This window comes from Pungitius pungitius, chromosome 9 (assembly GCF_949316345.1).
Source record: "Pungitius pungitius chromosome 9, fPunPun2.1, whole genome shotgun sequence".
Taxonomy (NCBI): domain Eukaryota; kingdom Metazoa; phylum Chordata; class Actinopteri; order Perciformes; family Gasterosteidae; genus Pungitius; species Pungitius pungitius.
Window position 1 is genome coordinate 20,594,638 of NC_084908.1, and position 21,935 is coordinate 20,616,572.

The following is a 21,935-nucleotide window of genomic DNA, read 5'->3' on the forward strand; positions in this document are numbered from 1 at the left end:
GGAAACATCCCAGTATGATTCAAAGCAAAAAGGCTCTCAAACACGTTTTATTACTCTGCAGATTTCAACGTGTGAAGAAGTGTCTCCGTGGCCTCCTGGATGTGGTCCCTAGAGATGGAAACCATTCAGGGTCACAAACAGGAAGGTGGAGGAGATGAAGCTCTCAGTCTTCAGCCGTTTCATCAGTGGTTCAAAGTGTTGTTGGTAGAACCAGCAAAGAACCAAACACATTTGTCACGAGGACATCGAAGAGAGAAAACAGCAGAGAGAAAGGACCATGTTTTGTAATATGATAATAATAATAATAAATATTATTATTATTATTATTAATAGTGCAAAGCGTAAGCTGATCTTAGCAGTCCGAGCCTCTAGTGGGACGGGTGAAAAAACTGTGAACTAAATAATAGTCTGTTTCGTATTTAAACTACATGTGAGGTGTGAAAATAAATTGTTGTAATTGTAATGTTTCATTGTGAAACATAAAAAGATGCACATTGTGTATATAATGAATAATCTGTTTTATTGCTTTAAGTAGTAAATATATGGTTTCATGAATTCTTTGAACTCATTGCATGAAGCTTGATCTTTGGTTATTTCCCCTTTTATTTAACATTTGTTGAATTTACATTTACAGGCAGCACTTGAACTCAATTAAATGTAATTTCAAAATGTGTTTTTATACATGTATTATACATTTATCTACTATTTAATTAAAAAGACAACAGGTAAGTAAACCAATGTCAAGCACCAAACAGTTACCAATTAAACCACCAGGTGGCAGTATACGTGTCTGTAAACCATTTGTTCTCTAAACCAGTGGTTCTCTACTGGTTCTGGCTCCGGGACCCACCTTCACCCCTTAATGACAAGCAGTGACCTAAATCGAGGAACGTTCTCAACTCCTCAAATTTATTCAAAATCAAGTCCGTACGCTGAATTTTATATTTTATATTCAGGATGTTTAATTATCCTAAAGTCTCCCCCATATCAGAATGGTTTGACCCAACCTGCCACACGAGCCACAAAAAAACCCGACCCTTCAAAATAAAATCACAAGAGGAATTTTTTTATGATATTTTTTTTATTCAAATGTTTACAATTTTGTAATCTTCTGTGGGGCATCTACATCAAAGCATAGAATCCAAATGGAGATACAGGTACCTAAAGATGATTGAAGAGAAAACACTTTATTACAACACTTTAAGACAATCTTCATGCAACTTCTGTTCCTAATTGGATGCAATGTTCCTCAGAGATGTTTGTGGTGTCGTGCTTTTGCTCGTTGTCCATTGTGCAACTACACAGTGTTTTCTCCAAGTGGACCATCAGGACGCACACCTGCAGAGGGTCAAGTTCGTTGACCCATACGTCCCACCAGCATCTGTGGAAAAGGATTCTCTACAGGACATGTTGGACGAGGGACTCGTGTCCCCTGAATGGAGATCATCAACCCCATCTACTATGGACATGCTGGACATTTTCTTCTGTCTTTCCTGACAAAAAGGACAGCTGGTGCCGGTTTGAACGTAGGATGGTGGGCTTTGACTCGGTGGGGGGTCAGTGGTGTTGTCCTTGTGGACACATGGGACAATCCCTCCATTGTGTCCATCACATGATGGACATGTGGTGGATCTCTCAGGGGTTACCAAATGTCCTCAGTAAAGAGAAGATCCCTGCGTCGCACAACATCTCCTTCCAACTGCTCTCCAGAGACAAGCGCTTCATTCCAACTGTCCGTATTGTCCTGGACCAACGACCCCCAGGACGGATGGAGGACACAACGACACCAACCCCCGGTTATGGATTCAGTCCCAGTAAGAAACAAGGTAATGATCCAGTGACCGAGGACAGAATACCACATCTAAGTATACATTTTACTTTATGTATCAACATGTTGCATTAAAACACGAGACATCATGAGAGTGTTTCATGTCATTAAAAAAAAACATCTGATAATAAGAAAAGTATGTTTTTTTTATTAGGAATCTATTATCAGGAATTTATTAGATCTGTTTACTGACCTGAAATGTTTGGAATAATAACCGTGTGGAGATGGATAAAAAAACAACAGTTAAACCAATGATATTGTAACGCACCACAGGAGACCAGAGTGAAACCCAAGCGCAGAGCGCAGTTTTATTAAGAGGTAAAGACGTCAGGCGTGGTAGTGTCCGGTGAACAGGCAGGGGTCGAAAAGCCAGGCAATCAGGGAACAGGCTAAGGCACCGTCAGGGGGCAGGCGAGGTCAGGGCTGGGATTCAGGCGAGGGGTCGAGAGCCGGGAGCGCAGAGGTAGGCAGAGGTACCGTCGGGGGTCAGGCAGGCGTGAACGAGGTCTGGGACAAAGCAGGGGTCAAATAGCAGGTAGGCAGAAACAGGATATCACTAGAACGCTCGGACTGTGATGGCAACATGCACAAGACTTCGCACCGCCCTTTGAGGCTTCGGCAGCTTAAATGCCCAGGCTCTCCTGATTAGAGACGAGCCACAGGTGCGTAGATGGGAGTGGCTGTGCCGGCTCAGTGGGCTGACCCTGAGTGGCACAAACCACTGTAACGTGCAACAGAGGGGTGACTGAGATCCCGAGGTTCGGACCTTAATATTCTGGAGACGGGGAACGTCTGTTTGTGACAGATATGTACCAGGGACATCCTCACGAGGTGACCTTATATTAGAAATAAAATACCTGTTACCTGCAAATATTAGAACCCTAGGGATCATAGTTCAGTCCCAGCTCATATAGAAGTAAAAGGGAAGGAAATGCCTGATAAAATACCAACCAATGCTTTGGAAAAAGAACATCTGGACATTAAGGTTGAGTTAAGTTGAAGTTAAAAGTTTAATGAAGATCGAGAACACGAGTGGGAATCTGACCCTAAAGCCACACAGTACCAGTGTTGGGAAAGTTCACTTTCTACATGGACTAGTTCAAAGTTCAGTTCACAAATTTTAAAATGAACTAGTTCAGTTCATAGTTCAAACTTCAAAATATTTGAACTAAGTTCACAGTTCCAACTAGTTTAGTTCTTTTTTTCCATACGTTGCTGCAAGCTATTATTTTTCTAAATTATTGCCACAGCCCAAAACCACAGACAGCAATTATTTGATCAGTTTTAACACTGAAGCTATGCATCAGATTTAATCTTCATATCCAGTTTTGAATCCTTATCCAACCAGGGTTCACATTAGCATTGAGGGGATTGTTGCTTTAATGTTGCTGTCCATTCACTCCACGCTAGCAGCAGCTGCAGCGTTCCCCCCTACAGTACATTCTCAAACACATGCTGCTTCAATGGTCTTTTTTAAATGAGGAATAAAAACACGACAGTTATCATTAAGGTGCAAATGTTTGCAAAGAAAGGTCAGATTCCTCCCATCCTCACCGACCTTGTGAGTAACTTCATAAAACTCATTTATATTATTATACGCCGTCTCTTTGCTACACGCTGCTGTCCTCCATGCATTTCTCTTTTTTTGATGACGCATGCGCGGTGCGACGCTGGAGGCTGGTGTTGCCAGATCGGGTGTTTCTTCCGCTACTCATTAAGGCGCGTTTACGGTGAGTTTTCTATAGAAATCTGGCAACCTATTTGAACGACGTTAACCTGAAAGAACGCACCGTTCAGACACCAGAATGAACGCGTTCACAGTGACGTTCATCGGGCATCAATACAGTACGTTCAGTTCACGTTATGAACGAGTTCATGAACTATCGATCAATGAACGCGTTCAGGCACAACACTGACAGTACCATAAAGTACAAAGCCAGGTAGTAGGGAAGAGTCTCTGTATACCAGACTACGGTCATCCAGCTCTTATCTGCACACCCACCATGATAGGAAAAGGTAGCGCTTTATGTAGTGAATGTAATGTGAAGCAAGATGTGGAACATGTTCTTTTTAAATGAAAGGAAAGAATCGATTCACAACGAAATGGCAAGAGGTTGAAGCTGGAAATGAGACTTAGAAATTATATTCTAGAGGAACAAGGGATGCAAAGAGATGGGATGCAACAAAGAACGAGGCTTTTGATTGAAGTGCTCAGTGCAGGTGGAGTAAAACCCGGAGGACACAAGAGAAAAAAAACTGGTCATTCAACCAAAAAATAAAAAAGGAGCGAAAGAGAAAGAAAAGACTGGTCCATGTTCCATCCTAAAAAAATAATGTATTGCACAGATTGTAGGACGTTAAGGTCTCTTTTGTTGGGACAAGCCATTTCACTGTGGAAACATTAAAGGACCCTGTCGTAGGAGGGACATCTAATAGACATTCTAAGTACTGTAAGAGACTATTATGCAGCTGTGGACACAACACAGAGGGTCTCTGGGCCTGAGAAGGGACCCACTCTGAAGCTCTGCTGCAGCCTGAAGATCAGGACCTCTGGCTCTCTGTGAGACACCTGGGGGACAAGGGGAGGACAATTTATCACAGCAACAGAGGACGTAGAAAGGCCGGTTTCTGTTGAGCTACCTGCTGGTTGGAAATAGACACATTAGTAGATGCTTGGTTCTCATTGGAGGAAAACGTCAGCACGTCGTGTTTTACCTTGAACAGGTGGAGGATCAGAGAGCCTCGGTCACTCAGGTTATCGACCACCTGGAAGTAGTTGATGTAACGGTCCACTGAGTTTGAAAGCTGGATGAACACAAACAAACAAACCAGTTACGTCTTAATCTGAAAGGATCCGACAGGAAGTCGACTTCTTTTCTGTCGGAGACAAACAAACGAGTCGTTTTGTGAATGACTTTTGTGTGTTTTCTGTCCCTTGGAACCTGCAGTGCTGTAATGGTCAGATCTTATCTCCTTACAGACACTAGAAGTCTCTTCAGCAGCACGGTTTTTTTGAAAGGAGAAAGCTAAAAACAGCACTTTTCTTCTGGGAATGTCGACAGAGATATCTGGCAAATAGTTTATAATATTGTACATGAATACGTGTTGTAATAATTTCATCATTCCTTTAAAGGATCAAAATAAGAGGAAGTTACCCCACATGCAAAACAGAACAAGTCAAAATAAAAGCATTGTACTGAAAGAATAAAAAACTAAAAACCTCTCTGTGAGGGAGGAACAAGCAGCTATGAGATGCAGAGTGGGGGGTGTGAGTTGGGATGGAGGCTTTGACCATGTCCTGGATGGAGACTGGACCCCATCCATTCACGGTAACTCTGACTGTTTTTTACAGTGGTTAGCAAGTTTTTTTCTCTTTTTTTCTCATATTGTGCACAGACCGACTTACAGCAGGTCATTCTTAATCAATTAACATTTAGGTATAAAAAGTAAAATGTCAAAATGTCAATTAAAATGTGAACAAAAATAGATATCAAAACAACAAATTGTAAGTTGGGCTTTTTAGAGTGCACATACACACCTGTAATCTCACGCACACACACACAGTAATTATTTACAAAAATGACTAAGTGACAAAAGTGAATCATATCTCAATCATCATGTGTTTAAATATAATAACGAAATAGTCATTTTTGGGGAAGTTGTTTTAAAGAGGCGTTTCCACAGCAACAGGAGACAGATGTCAGAGACGAGTTCTGAGGTGTTAAACGCCCGTTTAACTGATAATTATAAATAGTTAAACCACTAATGGCAGCTTCTTTGAAGTAAACCATGTGACCAGCCGAGACCTTTAGTGAAGGGTTTTGTACATTAATTCATTATTGTCACGAGGTGGAAGGAGGACCCAAACGCAGAGTTTTCCGACAAAGTGCTCTTTATTCTAGAAAAAAAACAAAACCGAGGAAAAACGTGCACCAACGACAACTTAACATCAGACAATGACGCGACAAAGGACAACAGGCACACGGGGCTTAAATACACAAGGGAGGTGCAGGTGATTGGACACAGGTGGAGACAATCAGGCAATCACAGGACAAGGCAGGAAGTGAAGTTAACCCAGGACCACAAGAGACATGAAACTACAAAATAAAACAGGAAGAGAGACCAAACCGTGACAATCATTTACTTTTTATAGATCAACTTTGATTTTTTTTACATGATCCTCCATCAGTGAGTTGCACATTTATTTAACAGAACCTCTGTGTTACAGGTGAGGAGCACAGAGGAAATGAAGAGGAGTCTCTGACCTTTAGGCCCAGCGTGACCTTGGAGCTGCTTATTAATGTTCCCTGAAGGCACCGTCAGAACCACATCTGAAGAACGTAGAATATCTTCAGATGTAGAGGATCTAAAGAGAGTCAGACACAGCTTAGAGAGATCTGTGCATATTGTAAAGCATATTCTGGCCTTGTGAATAAGGGATTAAAATGAGGTCCGGTCTTTAAAGGAAGAACAACAAATGGTGACAGAACAGTTTGTATTTTGGTACTTCTTTAAAAAGTGGAAAGATTCAACCACATCATGTTTGTCAGTAAAAATCCAAAATGACCCACAATACTGTACTATTATTACATCACAAGATGCATCTTTTCATTCAGTCCATTTTATAATGTATGTCTTTACGTTGTAAACTTGTTAATATTAACCCTTTCATAAACTAACTAGCTGGTGAAGAACAAAACGAGACTTTCCTGGTTTATTTGTGCATGAAATGAGCGACACTCTGCAGCAACACTGGAGCTGTCTCCTGCAGACGTGCACATGGGGAACCATTCTATTCCTCCTCTTCTTCTCCTTCTTCTTCTTTTACAATGGTTTGACAGTTTTTCTCTATTTTTTCTCACATATTAAACACAAACAGACTTTACAGCAGGTCATTCTCACTCAATTAACATTTAGGTATAAAAAGTCAATCAACGGAAATGTGAAAAAAACAGGATAAAAAAGTAATGTATTATACATGTGTGTTAATCAACATATAGCCATGGCCACACACACACACACACAGTAATTACATACAGAAATTAATAATGTACAAACGTGAATCATATCTCAATCATCATGTGTCTAAATGTAACGAAATAGTCCTTTTTGGGGAAGTTGTTCTAAAAAGGCGTTTCCACAGCAACAGGAGACAGATGTCAGAGACGAGTTCTGAGGTGTTAAACTTCCGTTTAACAGATAGTTATAAATAGTTAAACCACTAATAGCAGCTTCTTTGAAATAAACCATGTGACCAGCCGGGTGAACTTCCTGTTTCTGTCAAAGCAGCCTGAGACCTTTAGTGAAGGGTTTTGTACACTAATTCATTATTTACTTTTTATAGATCATCATCATCAGTGAGTTTACAATTTAACAGATTTAAGTTGTTGTTAGTTTATCAAATTAATGTTAGTCAAGTTTTATTAGACATAGAAACATGGAATCACGTTCTTTCTACTGACAGTCGTGGACATGTTCACAGCAGCCTTCTACTGCGACCCCAAGGACCACAGGTGAATTGTGACCTCTGACCCTCTCTGTCACAGAGGGGGGGGGGGCAGGGGGCCGTGAGGTTGGATCAGCGCTGTGAAGCATCCAGTGAGCTCCTGTCCTGTCGGGTCCAGCAGCTGAAGCAGCGGCCCATGTGATGGAGACGTGTGCTTCTGAGTGATGTCATGATCTACATGTTAAAGGTGGACACACGTGTGGGGAAGGACGCATTGTTCCGTAGCTCTGAGGACCAGCTTGAGACGTCTCCTGGTCTCCATGGCGATGGGGGTCCTTCCTAGTGCGTCACACAGTACTTTAAAAGCATCTCTTTGATGCGTCGTTGTTGTTTTGTGGTCACATGACGTCTACTTCCTGTCTCCTTCCAGAACTGAAGCAGGACCAGACTGGGAAGGTACCAGGAGCACCAGGAGCATCTTCTCTGTTAGAACCACACACACCATGTGACACGTCCTCTCTGTCCTGTCCTCCAGGACGGATGTAGTTACAGTAGATGTTTAGTGTCTTTATTCATGTCCTTGTTCTAGTAAACACGTTCCTCTCAGGGCTTCACAGATAAGATTTGTATGTATTTAAACCTCTTTCATACAATGACATTAAACATACATAAAATACAGTAAAAAACAGAAAATGCTTGTATTTCATCAGCATGTTGCACTAGAACAATGCACAGCAGCTTCAGTCCTTTATTGAATTGACCTCATATTGTGAAATAGAAATGGGTCCATTAAGCCTAAACTTTTTAAAACATGTCATCAATAAAACATCACTCCTCAAAATGATCTCTTCTGAAAAACTGGACCAACCTTATAATCTAATTGGAATGACTCCATAGGACTGGTGTGTATGAATGAGTGAGTGAGTGAGAGCCGTGTGGACAGGTGATGAGCAGAGTGTGAGTGTGTGTGTGTGTGTGTGTGTGTGTGTGTGTGTGTGTGTGTGTGTGTGTGTGTGTGCATGCGTGCTGTGGACAGGTGGAGGGAGGCCCCCATACTGCATTGCATTTGCAAAAGATCAAATTAGCCAAAAGTGTGTGAGTCCTTTGTGCGCGATGGGGACACAGAATGATGCCACCATGGCTGAAAACTGGCTCCACTGGAGCACCAGAAGACTCACATGGCTACTTGAAAGAGTGAAGGAAGAGTCTCACTGTTCAGTGTCCTTGTGCCGTGTCCATGTAGTGACTCATCTGTACTGCTGGGGGGTCCCAGCATCCCTTTTCTGCCTCTCATGGTATGCAGCAAACAGCCCTTCTCCTTCCATGTCCTCTAGGTCTTCTTCAGCAGGCACAGGTTGCTCCGTCTCTTATTACCATTACTGATGTAGATGATACTGTGAAACACTGAAAATGGTTATTATTGTTAAAGTCAGATTAATATCACATTAGATCCTGGTTCAGATGAAGATCAAATGATTTTACGTTGCATTGAGAGTCACTGATATTTCCCTTTCCCTCGTGGTGCCACCTCTGCCTTGATGTCACGGTGGAGCAGAACATGGCGCTCAATCCACAGGAGACAAAAGGCTGGATCCAAGGCAGCTGCTTTCAGGTATGTGGACTGTGTGTCTGAAAAGGGGGCCGTGATCCCTTCTGCAGACTGGACCATTTTCACATTAATGAAGATCCCAAGAAATCTTTTTTTCAGGGTCTGCAGGCTAAATAACTAAAGTAAACCAAATTAAACCCCAAAATAAGCTAAAGAATATTCCCATTAGTTAAGACCTGCACTATAATAATAATAATCTATTGCATCTCTGATCATTACTACTATAAAGGTTATTATTTTAATAGATGGTGTATATATCCCAGTGGTGCCTCACAGACTCATAGACTACGTAGCTCTCGATGTCCATGTGCTGCCTGCTGTTTGGGCCTCATATGAAGAGTGAAGGCTGATGGTGGATCTACTGTCACTGTGTGATGCTGCTTTAAAACAGACGTTGACATGATGTTGGCGAGGTTTTCCATCAGAGTGTTGCTCATATAATCTGGCTTCAAAAATCCCTATTTCTGTAAGCATGGACCAGCTGTCTCGTTGATACAGTACCTGTGCAGCAGCTAGTAAGTCACGGTACATTCCAAAAGGTGCTCAGCATTCGATCAACACTTATTTTTCTTTGTGCAACTTCAGGTGTCGAACAAAGTTGGACTTTGTGGCAGCTCCGTCTGGAATCTGCGACCCGCATGTTTTGTAAATTGCAACTCGTTTTTTGTCGACTACCTCGTTATTTTATAGCCAAACCAAACTTCGGTATAATTTTGCCAAACTGGCGCGTTGTTGCTTGTTGCGCTTCATCAGTTGTCCTGCAATGTGCCGGCTGAGATGCTGTGGAATCAGAACCAGGTGGGTCTGCAGTGATTGGATGTCGTGCAGGCAGCGCTCTCTGCATACAGGTGGTGCACATTTAGATGCAGATAAACTGAGGCCGTGTGAAAATGTTCTTCCCCAGTTTTCATGGGAAGTAGAAAGTCTTCTCGAGTCAAAAGGCGCAAGTCCAAGTGAAGTCATTGATGTCAACGTTGAGTTGCAAGTCTTTGTACATTTTGTCGAGTCTGACTCGAGTCCAAGTCACATGACTCGAGTCCATACCTCTGGTAGGTTCAGGCTCCTCCTACTTCCTGGTTCACTCATTAGTCTAAAGGCCGCCTTTACATCGTCATCATTGAGCTGTAGGTAGTTTCATCCTCTGTGTTTTACCACTAATGATTTGACCTTTGGTGACTCTTCTGGTTTGAGTCACAGATCCAGTTCAACTCAAGGCCCAAACCAGGTGTTTTACATGTTCTCTTATTTGAATGTTTTTGGCTGTGATTCATATTGTTTGGTTTTGTGTGGAGCAGTGGAGGCGGTGAGGGTAAATAGTTTCTTTTTGATATTTTAAGCCGATGTTAAAATGTTGGTCTGTCCTCGGTCCTCTGTGGTCTTTTAATAACTCGTCCCCCGGGACAATAACCACACCCCCTGGTAGCGGTGGTCACAAGAACAACTTCCATCACCGTGATTTAAACCCAGTTAGTTGCAGAATAACAACACATGATGTATGCATTGTGTTCTCATGTTGGGTCTCTGAGTCGTTCTTGCAGAAAAGGAGCTGAATGTCCGTCTAAGACTCTGTGGTCCTTCAGGAAGGAGACAGGGAGCCGTGTACTGAGTGTAGGATCCGTGTCATGTGATCAAATTGTGTTAAAATGAATATTTGGAGCAAACAATAAATGAATAAAGCAGCATGTGTGTGAGTTGACAGCTTGTTTGTCTTGTTTCTGTCCTGAATGTGAGGAAGACGTATGAAGAGCTGCAGAGAGGACACATTTATCTACATGTGGACAGGAGGACGTCACACTGCATCCTTTCATTTCATGTGAATTATTACAGACGTTGATGCTACTTCCAGGTTCATCAAGATGATCTTCACTCATTAACAACACTTTAATGATGTTTCCTTTCAGCAGAAGTAAGACACTAACTTTAAAGCTACTTGTGGTCCTGCAGCTCATGCTAATGAGGTAAAGAGGAAGGAAGCCCTGCTGGGGTTGAACAGCAGCTTAGTACCAACTCCAGAAGAGAGGAGCTGACCTCAGAGACATCAGCCTCCTCTTTAGTGTAGACGTGTTGGTGGTGACTTAGTGAATAAAGAGTTTCTGATCTGCTGATTCAACACAGAGGAGCAGCTATGAGTTCATCAGCCGGTGGATTAGTCGTCTTCCTTCTCTCTGTACAAGGTACTGTACTTCTACATTTAGATTGGGAGGCCGTTAGCACCTCACACACACACAGGGAGCTGGCTTTTTAGTTCATACACAGGTCTGATGGCATCAAACACAAATAAGGACTAAATGAACATTAACAAAGAAGAAATGTCTCTGTTCAACTTCCTCTAATCGTTCAGCAGCGTTTCTTTGCATTACAACACATTTAGAGGCTGGGAGTCACTTACAGTCTCTGAGGAGCTTTGTTCTGCTTTTTGTTGTGTTTTCTCTTTTCTATTTGTGGTCATTTTTATTCTCTTCCTGGTTGTTTTGTGTTTTGTGACATTTCGTAATTTTGTGATGTTGTGTGACTGTGGTTCCTGATGTGCTGTGTTACAGTGATACAGAGTCAGGGTGGATGGGGAGTGACTTACTATCATCGTAAGATCTGTGCTGCAAAAGGATCAGAAGTGGAAATAAACTGTAACTACACCCACCCACCTGGAATACGTTACAATGATATAAAGGACAGATTCTGGTTCACTAAAGAGAAAGATGGTGAACCTGTGGATCTGAGAACAGACTCTAAGTATTCAGACCGTGTGGAAAACAGATGTTATTGGAAGAGTTGCACTCTGATCATCACAAACCTGAGAGAGAGCGACTCAGCTGAGTACAAATTCAGATTCATGACAAACACACCAGGAGAGAAATATACTGGTTCACCTGGAGTCACTTTGTCCGTCACAGGTAACATTTTAATTCACATATTAATCATCTCCAAATGTTCAACATCTAGAAAACTAGATTATAAATATCTTTTGTGAATGTTTAATAATATTATAATATTCACTGATTCAGGTCTCCAGGTGCAGGTGAGCAGATCAAATTCTACCTGGTTGGAGCTGACGTGTCACAGCAGCTGTGTTCTGTCTCATCATCCTGGATACAACTGGTCCAAGAATAAGAAGATCATCAAGACAGGATCTTCTCTTCCAGTCTCCTCTGGTTCTACAGACAGATATTCCTGTTATTTAAGAGGATCTTCTGGTCATCGTTCTCCTCCAGTGTGTAAGTTGACTCCAGTGTGTCGGCCTGTGGAGCTTCAACAACATTTCATATGGAGACACCAGACCGCTGCATGTAAACTAGAGGCATCAAAAAGATGAAGCACCACATTCCTCAGGAGGTGGAGCCGTGGTCCACTGACCAGAGGGTCGCTGGTTCAATCCCCGGCCCCTGCAGTCTACGTGTAGAAGTGTCACTCACACACTGACACAACAATATGATTCTAATCACAGCTGTAAACACACTGGAGTCTAAATGTTAAAGTAGACACAGCTGCTTATTGATGTCATTCTGTTATTAATAGAAACTCAAATATAAACTATATTTATATCTTCTAACCTCTTAGTGTGTTTATTCATGTCTCCTCCAGATGGTCCACAGCGTCCCTCTGTGTCAGTGAGTCCCTCTGCTGAGATGATGGAGGGTGATTCAGTGACTCTGACCTGTAGCGCTGATGCTAACCCAGCAGCTAGCTACACCTGGTACAAGAAGAATGGAACTTCAGACCCTCGTCTTCTCAGTGAAAGACCTCAGCTGGTCTTCATCTCCATCAAGTCCTCTGACTCTGGAAGGTATTCCTGTGCAGCTGAGAACCAGCTGGGGAGGAAGAGGTCTAACTTCATCTCTATCGATGTGAAATGTGAGTGAAACACAACCTTCTGAAAAGCAACATAATCACTACTAAGGTAGTGATCTCATCTCCTCATCTCATCTTCAACCTCTTATCCGGGGTCGGGTCGCCGTGGAAACAGCTCCAGCAGGGGACCCTGAACATCCCTTTCCTGGGCCACATCCACCAGCTCTGACTGGGGGATCCAAGGCGTTCCCAGTGTAGAGATAAAATCCCTCCACCTCGTCCTGGATCTTCTTGGGGCCTCTTCCCAGCTGTCCGTGCTTTTCCTTTCGGCTCAGCTCCTCTTGTTGTCACAACGGTGCAGTAAAGCGAGTCCAATACTGCCCCCGCTGCTCCAATTCTCCACCCAAACTCACACTCCATCTTCCCTCCCGAGTGAACAAGACCCCGAGGTACTTTAACTCCTTCACTTGGGGTAAGGACACATTCTCTACCCGGAGAGATAGATCTCCTTCTGAGGACCATGGCCTCAGACGTGGAGGTGCTGATCCTCATCCCAACCGCTCCAGTGAGAGTTGGAGGCCACAGAGAGAACATGCCTTCAGGACCAGATCATCTGCAAAAAGCAGCGATGAGAACCTCAGTCCCCTGAACTGTAGACCCCCCCCCTGACTACGCCTCGACATCCTGTCCATGAAACGGATAAAATTCCAACCAGTTTTGTTTTTGTAAGAATCCAAATGCAAACATTGCTTCTTGATTGACACCGTGTTGATGTTTTCATGATGGACACATGGAGGTGTGGAGTTCTGAACCTCTGATCAAGGATCACTTCTGTTCCCCTCGGCCCTTCTGAGACCAGAAGTCATGAAAAGTCAAGTGGAGTTTATAAATGATAAAGAATTTAATAACTAACAGAAGTAATAAGAGATAGTTACAAAGTGAAATAAAGTATGAATAGTATAATATAACTATAATATTAAATAGAGAAGTCCCTTCATCCAGACTCATGACCTTCAACATTGTTCTCAGGAGGCTTCAGTCTGCTCCTTCTCCAGCTCAGCTCTTCCATTCTCTAAGGGGGGCGTGTCCCTTGTGCTGCAGGCGTATGATTGGCTGCACATTCAAGGAAAAACTCCCCAAAAACCTCTTTGGGGAGAAAATTGGGAGAAATCCATAAAAGACGGCAATTAGCATCCGTCACCAGATTTTAACGTTACATCGTGGCAGGATGTTAAGAACAGTAATTATATGACTTAAAAGACTATAAATGGTTTTTAATCCATATTGCAATTATTTCATCATGCTAATGTAATAATGAATATCCAATAAAACATTAACTACAATTCTAATACTAAACATTTCTTCATTATTATTATTTCTACTACTAGGTGTGTTTTTCTTCTTAAATCCCTAAAGGAGCAAATATGAGTGTAACATTAAAGTCGATGTAACTGATGATTATTAATGTGTTGAATGTGTCTCCTCCAGATGCTCCGAGGGTTCCCTCTGTGTTGATGAACTCATCTGGTGACATCATGAAGGGAAGTTCAGTGACTCTGACCTGTAGCGCTGATGCTAACCCAGCAGCTAACTACACCTGGTACAAGGAGAATGGAACTTCAGACCCTCGTCTTCTCAGTGAAGGACCTCAGCTGGTCTTCAGCTCCATCCAGTCCTCTGACTCTGGAAGGTATTCCTGTGCAGCTGAGAACCAGCTGGGGAGGAAGAGGTCTGACTTCATCTCTATCGATGTGAAATGTGAGTGAAACACAACCTTCTGAAAAGCAACATAATCACTACTAAGGTAGTGTTTTGATATGAACTTCTGTTTATTTATCTATAACTTGTAATAATATGTTCACATGTCTCCTCCAGATGGTCCACAGCGTCCCTCTGTGTCAGTGAGTCCCTCTGCTGAGATGATGGAGGGTGGTTCAGTGACTCTGAACTGTAGCACTGATGCTAACCCAGCAGCTAGCTACACCTGGTACAAGGAGCATGAAGACTCACCACGAGCATCAGGACAGATGTTCACCATCACTGACTTCAGAGCTGAACACAGTGGGAATTATTACTGTGAAGCCCAGAACCAGATGGGACGTAATACCTCCACCTTACTTCAGATTACTTCTTCAGGTAAATCACACTCATCCTTCTGTTCACTCACACATTACATCAACAATCCAACTGAAGAAGTGACTCCCAATACACGCTGCCTTTAGCTCCTGTCCTCTACTCAGTGAAGCAGGAGAGCATTGTGGGACTAGAAGGTGAACCTGAGCAGATACACTATGACCCCCTGAGAATCAGACCCTGGACCCTCGGTTCATCACTTTAAAGCTTCACCAGCTGAGCGTCCTAGCAGACATCACATGGTCTGATGCTGATCATCTCATCAAATGATGGAGTCAGAAGTGTAGAAGGAACCAGAAGAGTCACAGCCCTCCTAGAAGATCTGAATATGTTGATACCTGAACACAGTGTGTAGCTGTAAGAATGCAGGAGCAGTTCAGCAAGAGAAACCAGTCTGGAACAAACAGAATGTTCTGTTAGCAATACAACAGTTAGCTAGCATGCTAACTAGTTAGCTTAGAATGTTACGGTATTTTGGGGGGTGTTTGAGTGTTGTTTGTTGCCATGGCAACAGGACACAAAAAGATGGCCACCGCTCTGCACATCCAGCTACGTTGTTTTACCTTCTACTCATGTTGGAGTTAAAGTGAATCATCTGCAGCAGGGACGTCAAACTCATTTCAGGTTCAGACGTTTCCCACTTTGATGAATGAAGGCCAGACATTAAAATCACAGGGAGGGGCGGCGCTGACGATCCGACCGGCGGAACATCTCATTTCCGGCCTGTTGGTCCTCCTCCATAGTTAAAAGTTTATATTTGTTGTTGTTTGTTTTCTTTCTCGTGGAGCAAATTTAGGGAGAAGTCAATGAATGAAAAATAAATATCAATGGAACCATATGAGATAATTTTCATATCATTGAGCAAAAAGCAAAAGTTGAAATGGTCCTTATTTGGAATGTTTTCGTCCTCACAAGATCAATTCCTAGTTGTTTTTTTAAATCCCTGTTCCAAGGGTCAATTACAGCAGCTGTTGCCTCCACATCTGCTGTTTTCCTGGCGATCATCATGATCCTCGCTGTCTTCCTCTGGACCAGGTGAGCGGTTCAGCTTCACTGTGATAAAATGCAGATGTGGATCTTATATTCACACAGTCGTTGAATCACTAGATTTAAACACTGGTTTGTTTGTTCTTTCATTCTTCTGTCCAGAAGAAAAAGGTCCTCACAAAGCAGCCGGCCTGCAGAGAGACCAGAGAACACTGAGGTGAGGAGGAAGAGCTCAGTGTGACACACACACACACACACACACACACACACACACACACAAACACACAGACACATTCTGACTAAGCTCAGTAATTGCACCACGTGGACAATTTGCAATTTCCAAATGGAGGACGAGGATGTCAAAGTCCTCCTGTCCACCTCCACTCGGTGCTGCTCCACCTGCCGCCCGTATCACACCAGGCTCTTTGAAGGTTTACAGTTGCACACTTGCCGTCAATTCTGGGACGCACCTGTTGACCCTAATGAGATGCACCGTTAGACACTCGCTTGATGAAACAAATAAACAAATAAAACCACACCTGCAATAATACATCAACCACCACACACAAATAATCAAAACATGCAAACAATAACATTGAAGTCAAAGCATGCAGATAAAAACTTTAAAAAGTGGTGTCTAACGGTTACACTCTACTCATTTGTCCTTGTAAGGACCTGGAGAAGCTGTGATGATGATGATGATGATGATGATGATGATGATGATGATGATCAGTCTATTCAGCAGGGGGGTGAAATGAGGCGGATCGACCACTCTGAGCTTGACTTAAAAATAAGAATCTGTGCCAGCTGTTGGTCTGATGTGAGGCCTTCACAAAAGCCTTCTCTAGAGTAGATCCTCACTCCATCAACTTTACACATTTACTGTCCACACAGGGCTGTTGAAAATAACACGTTAATCTATGTGATTAATGTGGACAAAATAAATGCGATAAAATATTTTAACGCAGTAAACGACCACTTTATGCACTGCTAGGCTAAGCTAACTGCTAAGCTAGCTGCTAGGCTACTTCCATCTCAACATGTAGCGTTAACCTGTGCTGCACACAGTCTGCAGAGGACACCACTGTGTCCCTAAAAGACTTGAGACGTCCTGCTAACTGTGAGGACATTGATGGCTGTTGCCTTGAGTAATAAAGCATCGGAATGGGAGTTGGAACCTTCTTTATTTGTGACCACAGTTCGACACCATGAAAATCCCGAGTTGCGTTACCGCCAACCACATAACAACAACAATAACACACCGCAAATCCCGCGAGAACCACTTCTACTACGGTAACACCTAAGGGTCAAACAGTACAGCTATCTACATCCCCCTTCTTTAGCTGCGGCCCCTGAACATGAGAAAATAAAGTCACACACTTCTGCAACAACAGCAGTTTTATAACAGAGATGTAGATATGATCAGGGTTGCTTGAAAGTAACTGAGTGGCCCGCAACCATGTGCATTGTCAACAGAATAAGACATCATGTGGATCACAAAGAACTAAGTATTATTTATAAAATGTTGTATAGAATGAACTTAAGCAGCTATATCAGTTCAGGTATTTTCTATTTGGCCTAGAGGCTCTGCCATACCTAGTGAGATACATGGAGGTGGCAACTTGATCTGGGCTTTTGGCCTGCGGTTCGACGCATTGTTGAGACTCCACGCCTTGCTGGGATGCACTAGTGGGGGGGTTTTCTGGACTTGATTGTCTGTGACACTGTTCTGCTGGTGTTTGTTCAGTTCTTTCAGTCCCTTGTATTTTGTCCATGTCAGGGTCAAGTGTGTAACCCGTAGTGCTCGGTTCATCTTCATCTGTGGCACTCTTTGGAGGTTGTGGCTCCATCACTGGCAGGATGTGGCGTCGGTTACGCCTATATTCCTTCCCTTCCGAATCTACCACGTACGAGCGTGGCTCATCACAATTTCGCTTCACAATTCCCACTTTATCATGTCCCTTTTTGGTTTGGAGTCTTACCACCTGGTTTGGTTTCAGGGGTCGTAGTAGTTTGCTGGTTTTGTCGTAGTAGTGTTTTTGTGTTTGCCGCTTCTTTGTTAATTGTTCTTTGATGCTGGTTGGGGTTCTTGCGGCCGGTTTTAGTAATTGTTTGCAGATGGGCAGGATGGTTCGAGTGCGACGGGACAACAACCTTTGTGCAGGTGAGCCCAGGATGTTGTCACGGGGCATGTTGCGTATGCCAAGCAGATTCAGGTAGAAATCCGTCCCATCTCGCTCTGTGGTCTCTAACAGTTTCTTTGCACTCCTTACGGCCCTCTCACTGAGTCCATTGGACTGTGGATACTCTGGACTGCTCGTCACATGCTGAAAATCCCAAGATAGGGCAAAGTCATGGAAAGCCTGGCTGGTATACTGAGTGCCATTGTCTGAGTACAGCTTCTGTGGTATGCCGTGGACTGAGAAGTGACGCTTTAGCTTATTGACGACAGTCAGAGATGACAGGCTGCTGAGCTGGTCAATTTCAAACCAGCCTGAATATGAATCAACAAGTACGAGATAATGATGGTTCTTCCATTCGAATATGTCTGTGGCGACAAGAGACCAGGGGAGGTCTGGGACTGTGTGCAATTTTAGCGGCTCTTTTTGTTGGTGGGACCTCAGGCTGTTACAGACGCCGCATGCCATAGTGGCAGCCTGAATGTCCTCATTTAAAGATGGCCAGAAGACACTTTCCCTTGCCCTTTTCTTTGTGGACTCAACTCCTGGGTGTCCCATGTGGAGCACCTTCAGGTATTCTGAGTGAAGTGCAGCGGGCACGACTGCCCGGTTTCCTTTCATAATGATCCTGTCTTCGACGGTGAGTTCATCACGGAAACTGAAAAATGGTCTCACCTCTGTAGGTACGCTGCATGGACGCCTTGGCCAGCCCCGCTGAATAAAACAGGTGAGCTTCTGCAACATAGTGTCTGCAGCGGTGTGTTGACGAAGTTCCTCAAGACGCAGAGGGGATATAAGTTGAACTGTCATCACCTCAAACTCTGGCCGTTCTTCCCTCCGGGGACTGACGTTGCATCTTGGTGCACGGGAAAGGGTGTCGGCTAGGTAGAGATGCTTTCCTTTTTTGTAGGTGAGAGTCAGGTCGAATTTTTGCAACTGTAACATCATGCGTTGCAGCCGAGCTGGGATGGTGTGAAATGGCTTGTTGTGAATGGTGACCAAGGGCTGGTGGTCAGTCTCAATCACAACGGGCTTGCCATAGATGTAGTCATAGAACTTGTAGCAGGCGAAGACCACCGCTAGGAGTTCCTTTTCGATTTGTGCATATCTCGTCTCCGTTTGGGTCAGCGTGCGAGACGCGTATGCCACAGGACTCCCCTCTTGGAGGCAAGCAGCCCCTAAACCATATTGTGAGGCATCGCAGGTGAGTGTTACGGTTTGCCTCACATCGTAGTAATGGAGTACAGGTGGGCTGCTGATGCAGGTCTTGAGCCTGTCAAAAGCATTCTGTTGATGCTCCGTCCAATTCCACACCACTTCTTTGTGAAGCAGCTGACGTAGTGGTGTGGAAAGGTCACTTAGGTTTGGAATGAATTTGCCCAAGTAGTTCACCATTCCTAGAAAGCGCTGAAGAGCCGGCTTGTCCTCTGGGGGTGGTATTTCACTGATTGCTTTTATTTTCTTAGGGTCTGCTTTCAGTCCTTTATCTGTGAATGTGTGCCCAACATAGCTCACCTCGTTGAGTCCAAACTTACATTTACTGGGATTCAGTCTCAGTTTCACCTGTCTGGCACGATCCAGTACCTTTTTCAGGTTTCTTTCGTGCTCCTCAGGGTCTTTTCCGCCCACGATGATGTCGTCCACAATTACAGCACATGGATATCCTGCAAAGATTTGTTCCATGGCCCTTTGAAATACTTCTGAGGCTGTACTAATTCCAAACGGCATCTTTAAGAACTTGAATCGGCCATACGGAGTTGTGAATGTTGTGCGGAGGGATGAGGCATCATCCAGTTTAACTTGCCAGAAGGAGCTTTTAGCATCAAGGACGGAAAAGATAGCGGCACCTGACATTTGAGCGGCAACTTCCTCCACCGTGCGCATAGGATGGTGAGGGCGCATGAGGGCTTTGTTTAGGTTTCTGGGGTCTATACAGATGCGCACGTCACCAGTCTCTTTCTTATGTGTGGCCACCAAATTCGAAACCCATTCTGTGGGCTCCTCCACCTCCACTCCCAGAGATTGCATTCTTTGGAGCTCTTGTTCCACTTTCTTTTGCATTGCAGCTGGGATACGACGTGGAGGGCTGACGACCGGTGTTATCTTTGGATCTACCTTCATTGAGTAGGTTACAGGTAAATCACCGACTTCATCCTTAAAGAGATCTGCATATTCCTGAAACATTTTTTGTGACAGAATGTGATCCTTAACACAGTCTAAATGGAATACCTCACTGCTGAAGGTGACCAGCTTCATATGTAAGCTGTCCTGTAGGCCAAGGATGGAGTGAACATTTTCTTTCACCACCTGAAACTGTAGGTTGTAGAGCTGTCCATTTAGCTTGCATGGTAATGTCACTGTGCCAATTGGTTTGATCGTGGATCCGCCAAATGCTACAAGATTCACCTGCTTAATTGGCGTGTGCAGTTCTTCAGTGTGGCTGAAAAGTCTGTATGTTTTTAGGGACATAACGTTACATTTCGCTCCTGTATCCACTTTCAGGTTCAGTTGTCTGTCGTTAACAGTAACAAAACAATGTCCTTCCCTGTCAACTTCCTTTTCATCATCATGCAAGGACAAACCTTCAATGGTGAATGTGTCTTCACTGTCACTGCCGGAGTCTGTTTCGGCATATAGCTGGTTCACCGGTCTGTTTGGTCTGCTCGACTTGGCAGACCTGCATTGGCTCTTGAAGTGGTTCTGCTTCCCGCAGTTGTGGCACTGTTGGCCAAAAGCTGGACACTGGTCACGGTTCGCTGGATGAGTTCCCCCACAATTTCGGCAGCTGAAGACTGATGAATTCGCTTTCGGAGTGCGCTTCATTTTGCTGAAGACTTTGTGTTTTATTTGTACAGCATCCACACTGGCAGTTGTTTTTGGCGCGGAGAGGGTTTTGCTGTGTTTCTCGGTGAGTTCGCTAATTTGGCAGATGCGTATTGCTTTGGACAGTGTTAAGTCAGTCTCTTTTAGTAGCGTGCGTCTGGCACCGTCTCTACTTATTCCACAGACCAATCTGTCTCGTATCAGTTCGTTTTCTAGTGCACCAAAATTGCAGTTTTTAGCCTGATTTCTCAGTGTACTCACATATGCCTCAATTGATTCGCCAGGTTTTTGGTGTCTGGTGTTGAAGTTGTGCCTCTCCATTATCACGTTCGTTTCTGGGTTGCATATTTCCTTAAACTTTCTTTTCAGACACTCGGGGTCCTCTCTGGATTCTTCTGGAACAGCCACGTTGTTGTCTTCTCCTACTACCGCGGGCGCATATGTGAATGACCGCTCCCTCTCTATGGCCTCTGGTCCTGCGAGGTTCAGGAGAATATACGCTCTCGTTCGGGCAGGTTTATCGCTGTGTGCGGCGGCAATGAAAATATCATATTCTCGTTCAAACTTGCGCCAGTGCTCTGCCACATTCTCGTCAAAAACGAGAGGGTCCGGACGTCTGAATCCATCGGCCATTTCGACGCTGTCGCTTACCGCGGTCGAGATTTCAAAGTCGACGTAGGCTACTTCCTAGAAACGAAGTAATCCGAGAGATGTCTTCTGGATGGACATCCCACTTCTGACACCATGTTGCCTTGAGTAATAAAGCATCGGAATGGGAGTTGGAACCTTCTTTATTTGGGACCACAGTTCGACACCATGAAAATCCCGAGTTGCGTTACCGCCAACCACATAACAACAACAATAACACACCGCAAATCCCGCGAGAACCACTTCTACTACGGTAACACCTAAGGGTCAAACAGTACAGCTATCTACAATGGCCCTTCAAACACAGCCGTTAAATGATGGAGAGATGAGAGCAAAGTGCACGAGGACAACAGGAGTCGCTAGTTCAACATGTTCAACATGTTCCACCAGGTGGAATTCTGTCTCCAAGATGATCAAATGTGTGTAGTTTGGGTTTAAAATACACTCTTTCTAAAGTGATGACTCATTACTTGTAAGATTTCATCTTTAGAAAAG

The 21,935-nt window shown here is 43.8% G+C and overlaps 1 protein-coding gene across 1 annotated transcript in view; it reads left to right on the top strand.

Annotated features, from left to right (window-relative positions):
- Positions 1-21,935, top strand: part of LOC134132727 (Fc receptor-like protein 2) — a 32,514-nt gene that overhangs the window by 9,393 nt on the left and 1,186 nt on the right. The window contains exon 5 of the mRNA XM_062564499.1: positions 15,952-16,006. Within this exon, the coding sequence (XP_062420483.1) occupies positions 15,952-16,006 (55 nt within the window). The remainder of the gene's footprint in view (positions 1-15,951; positions 16,007-21,935) is intronic.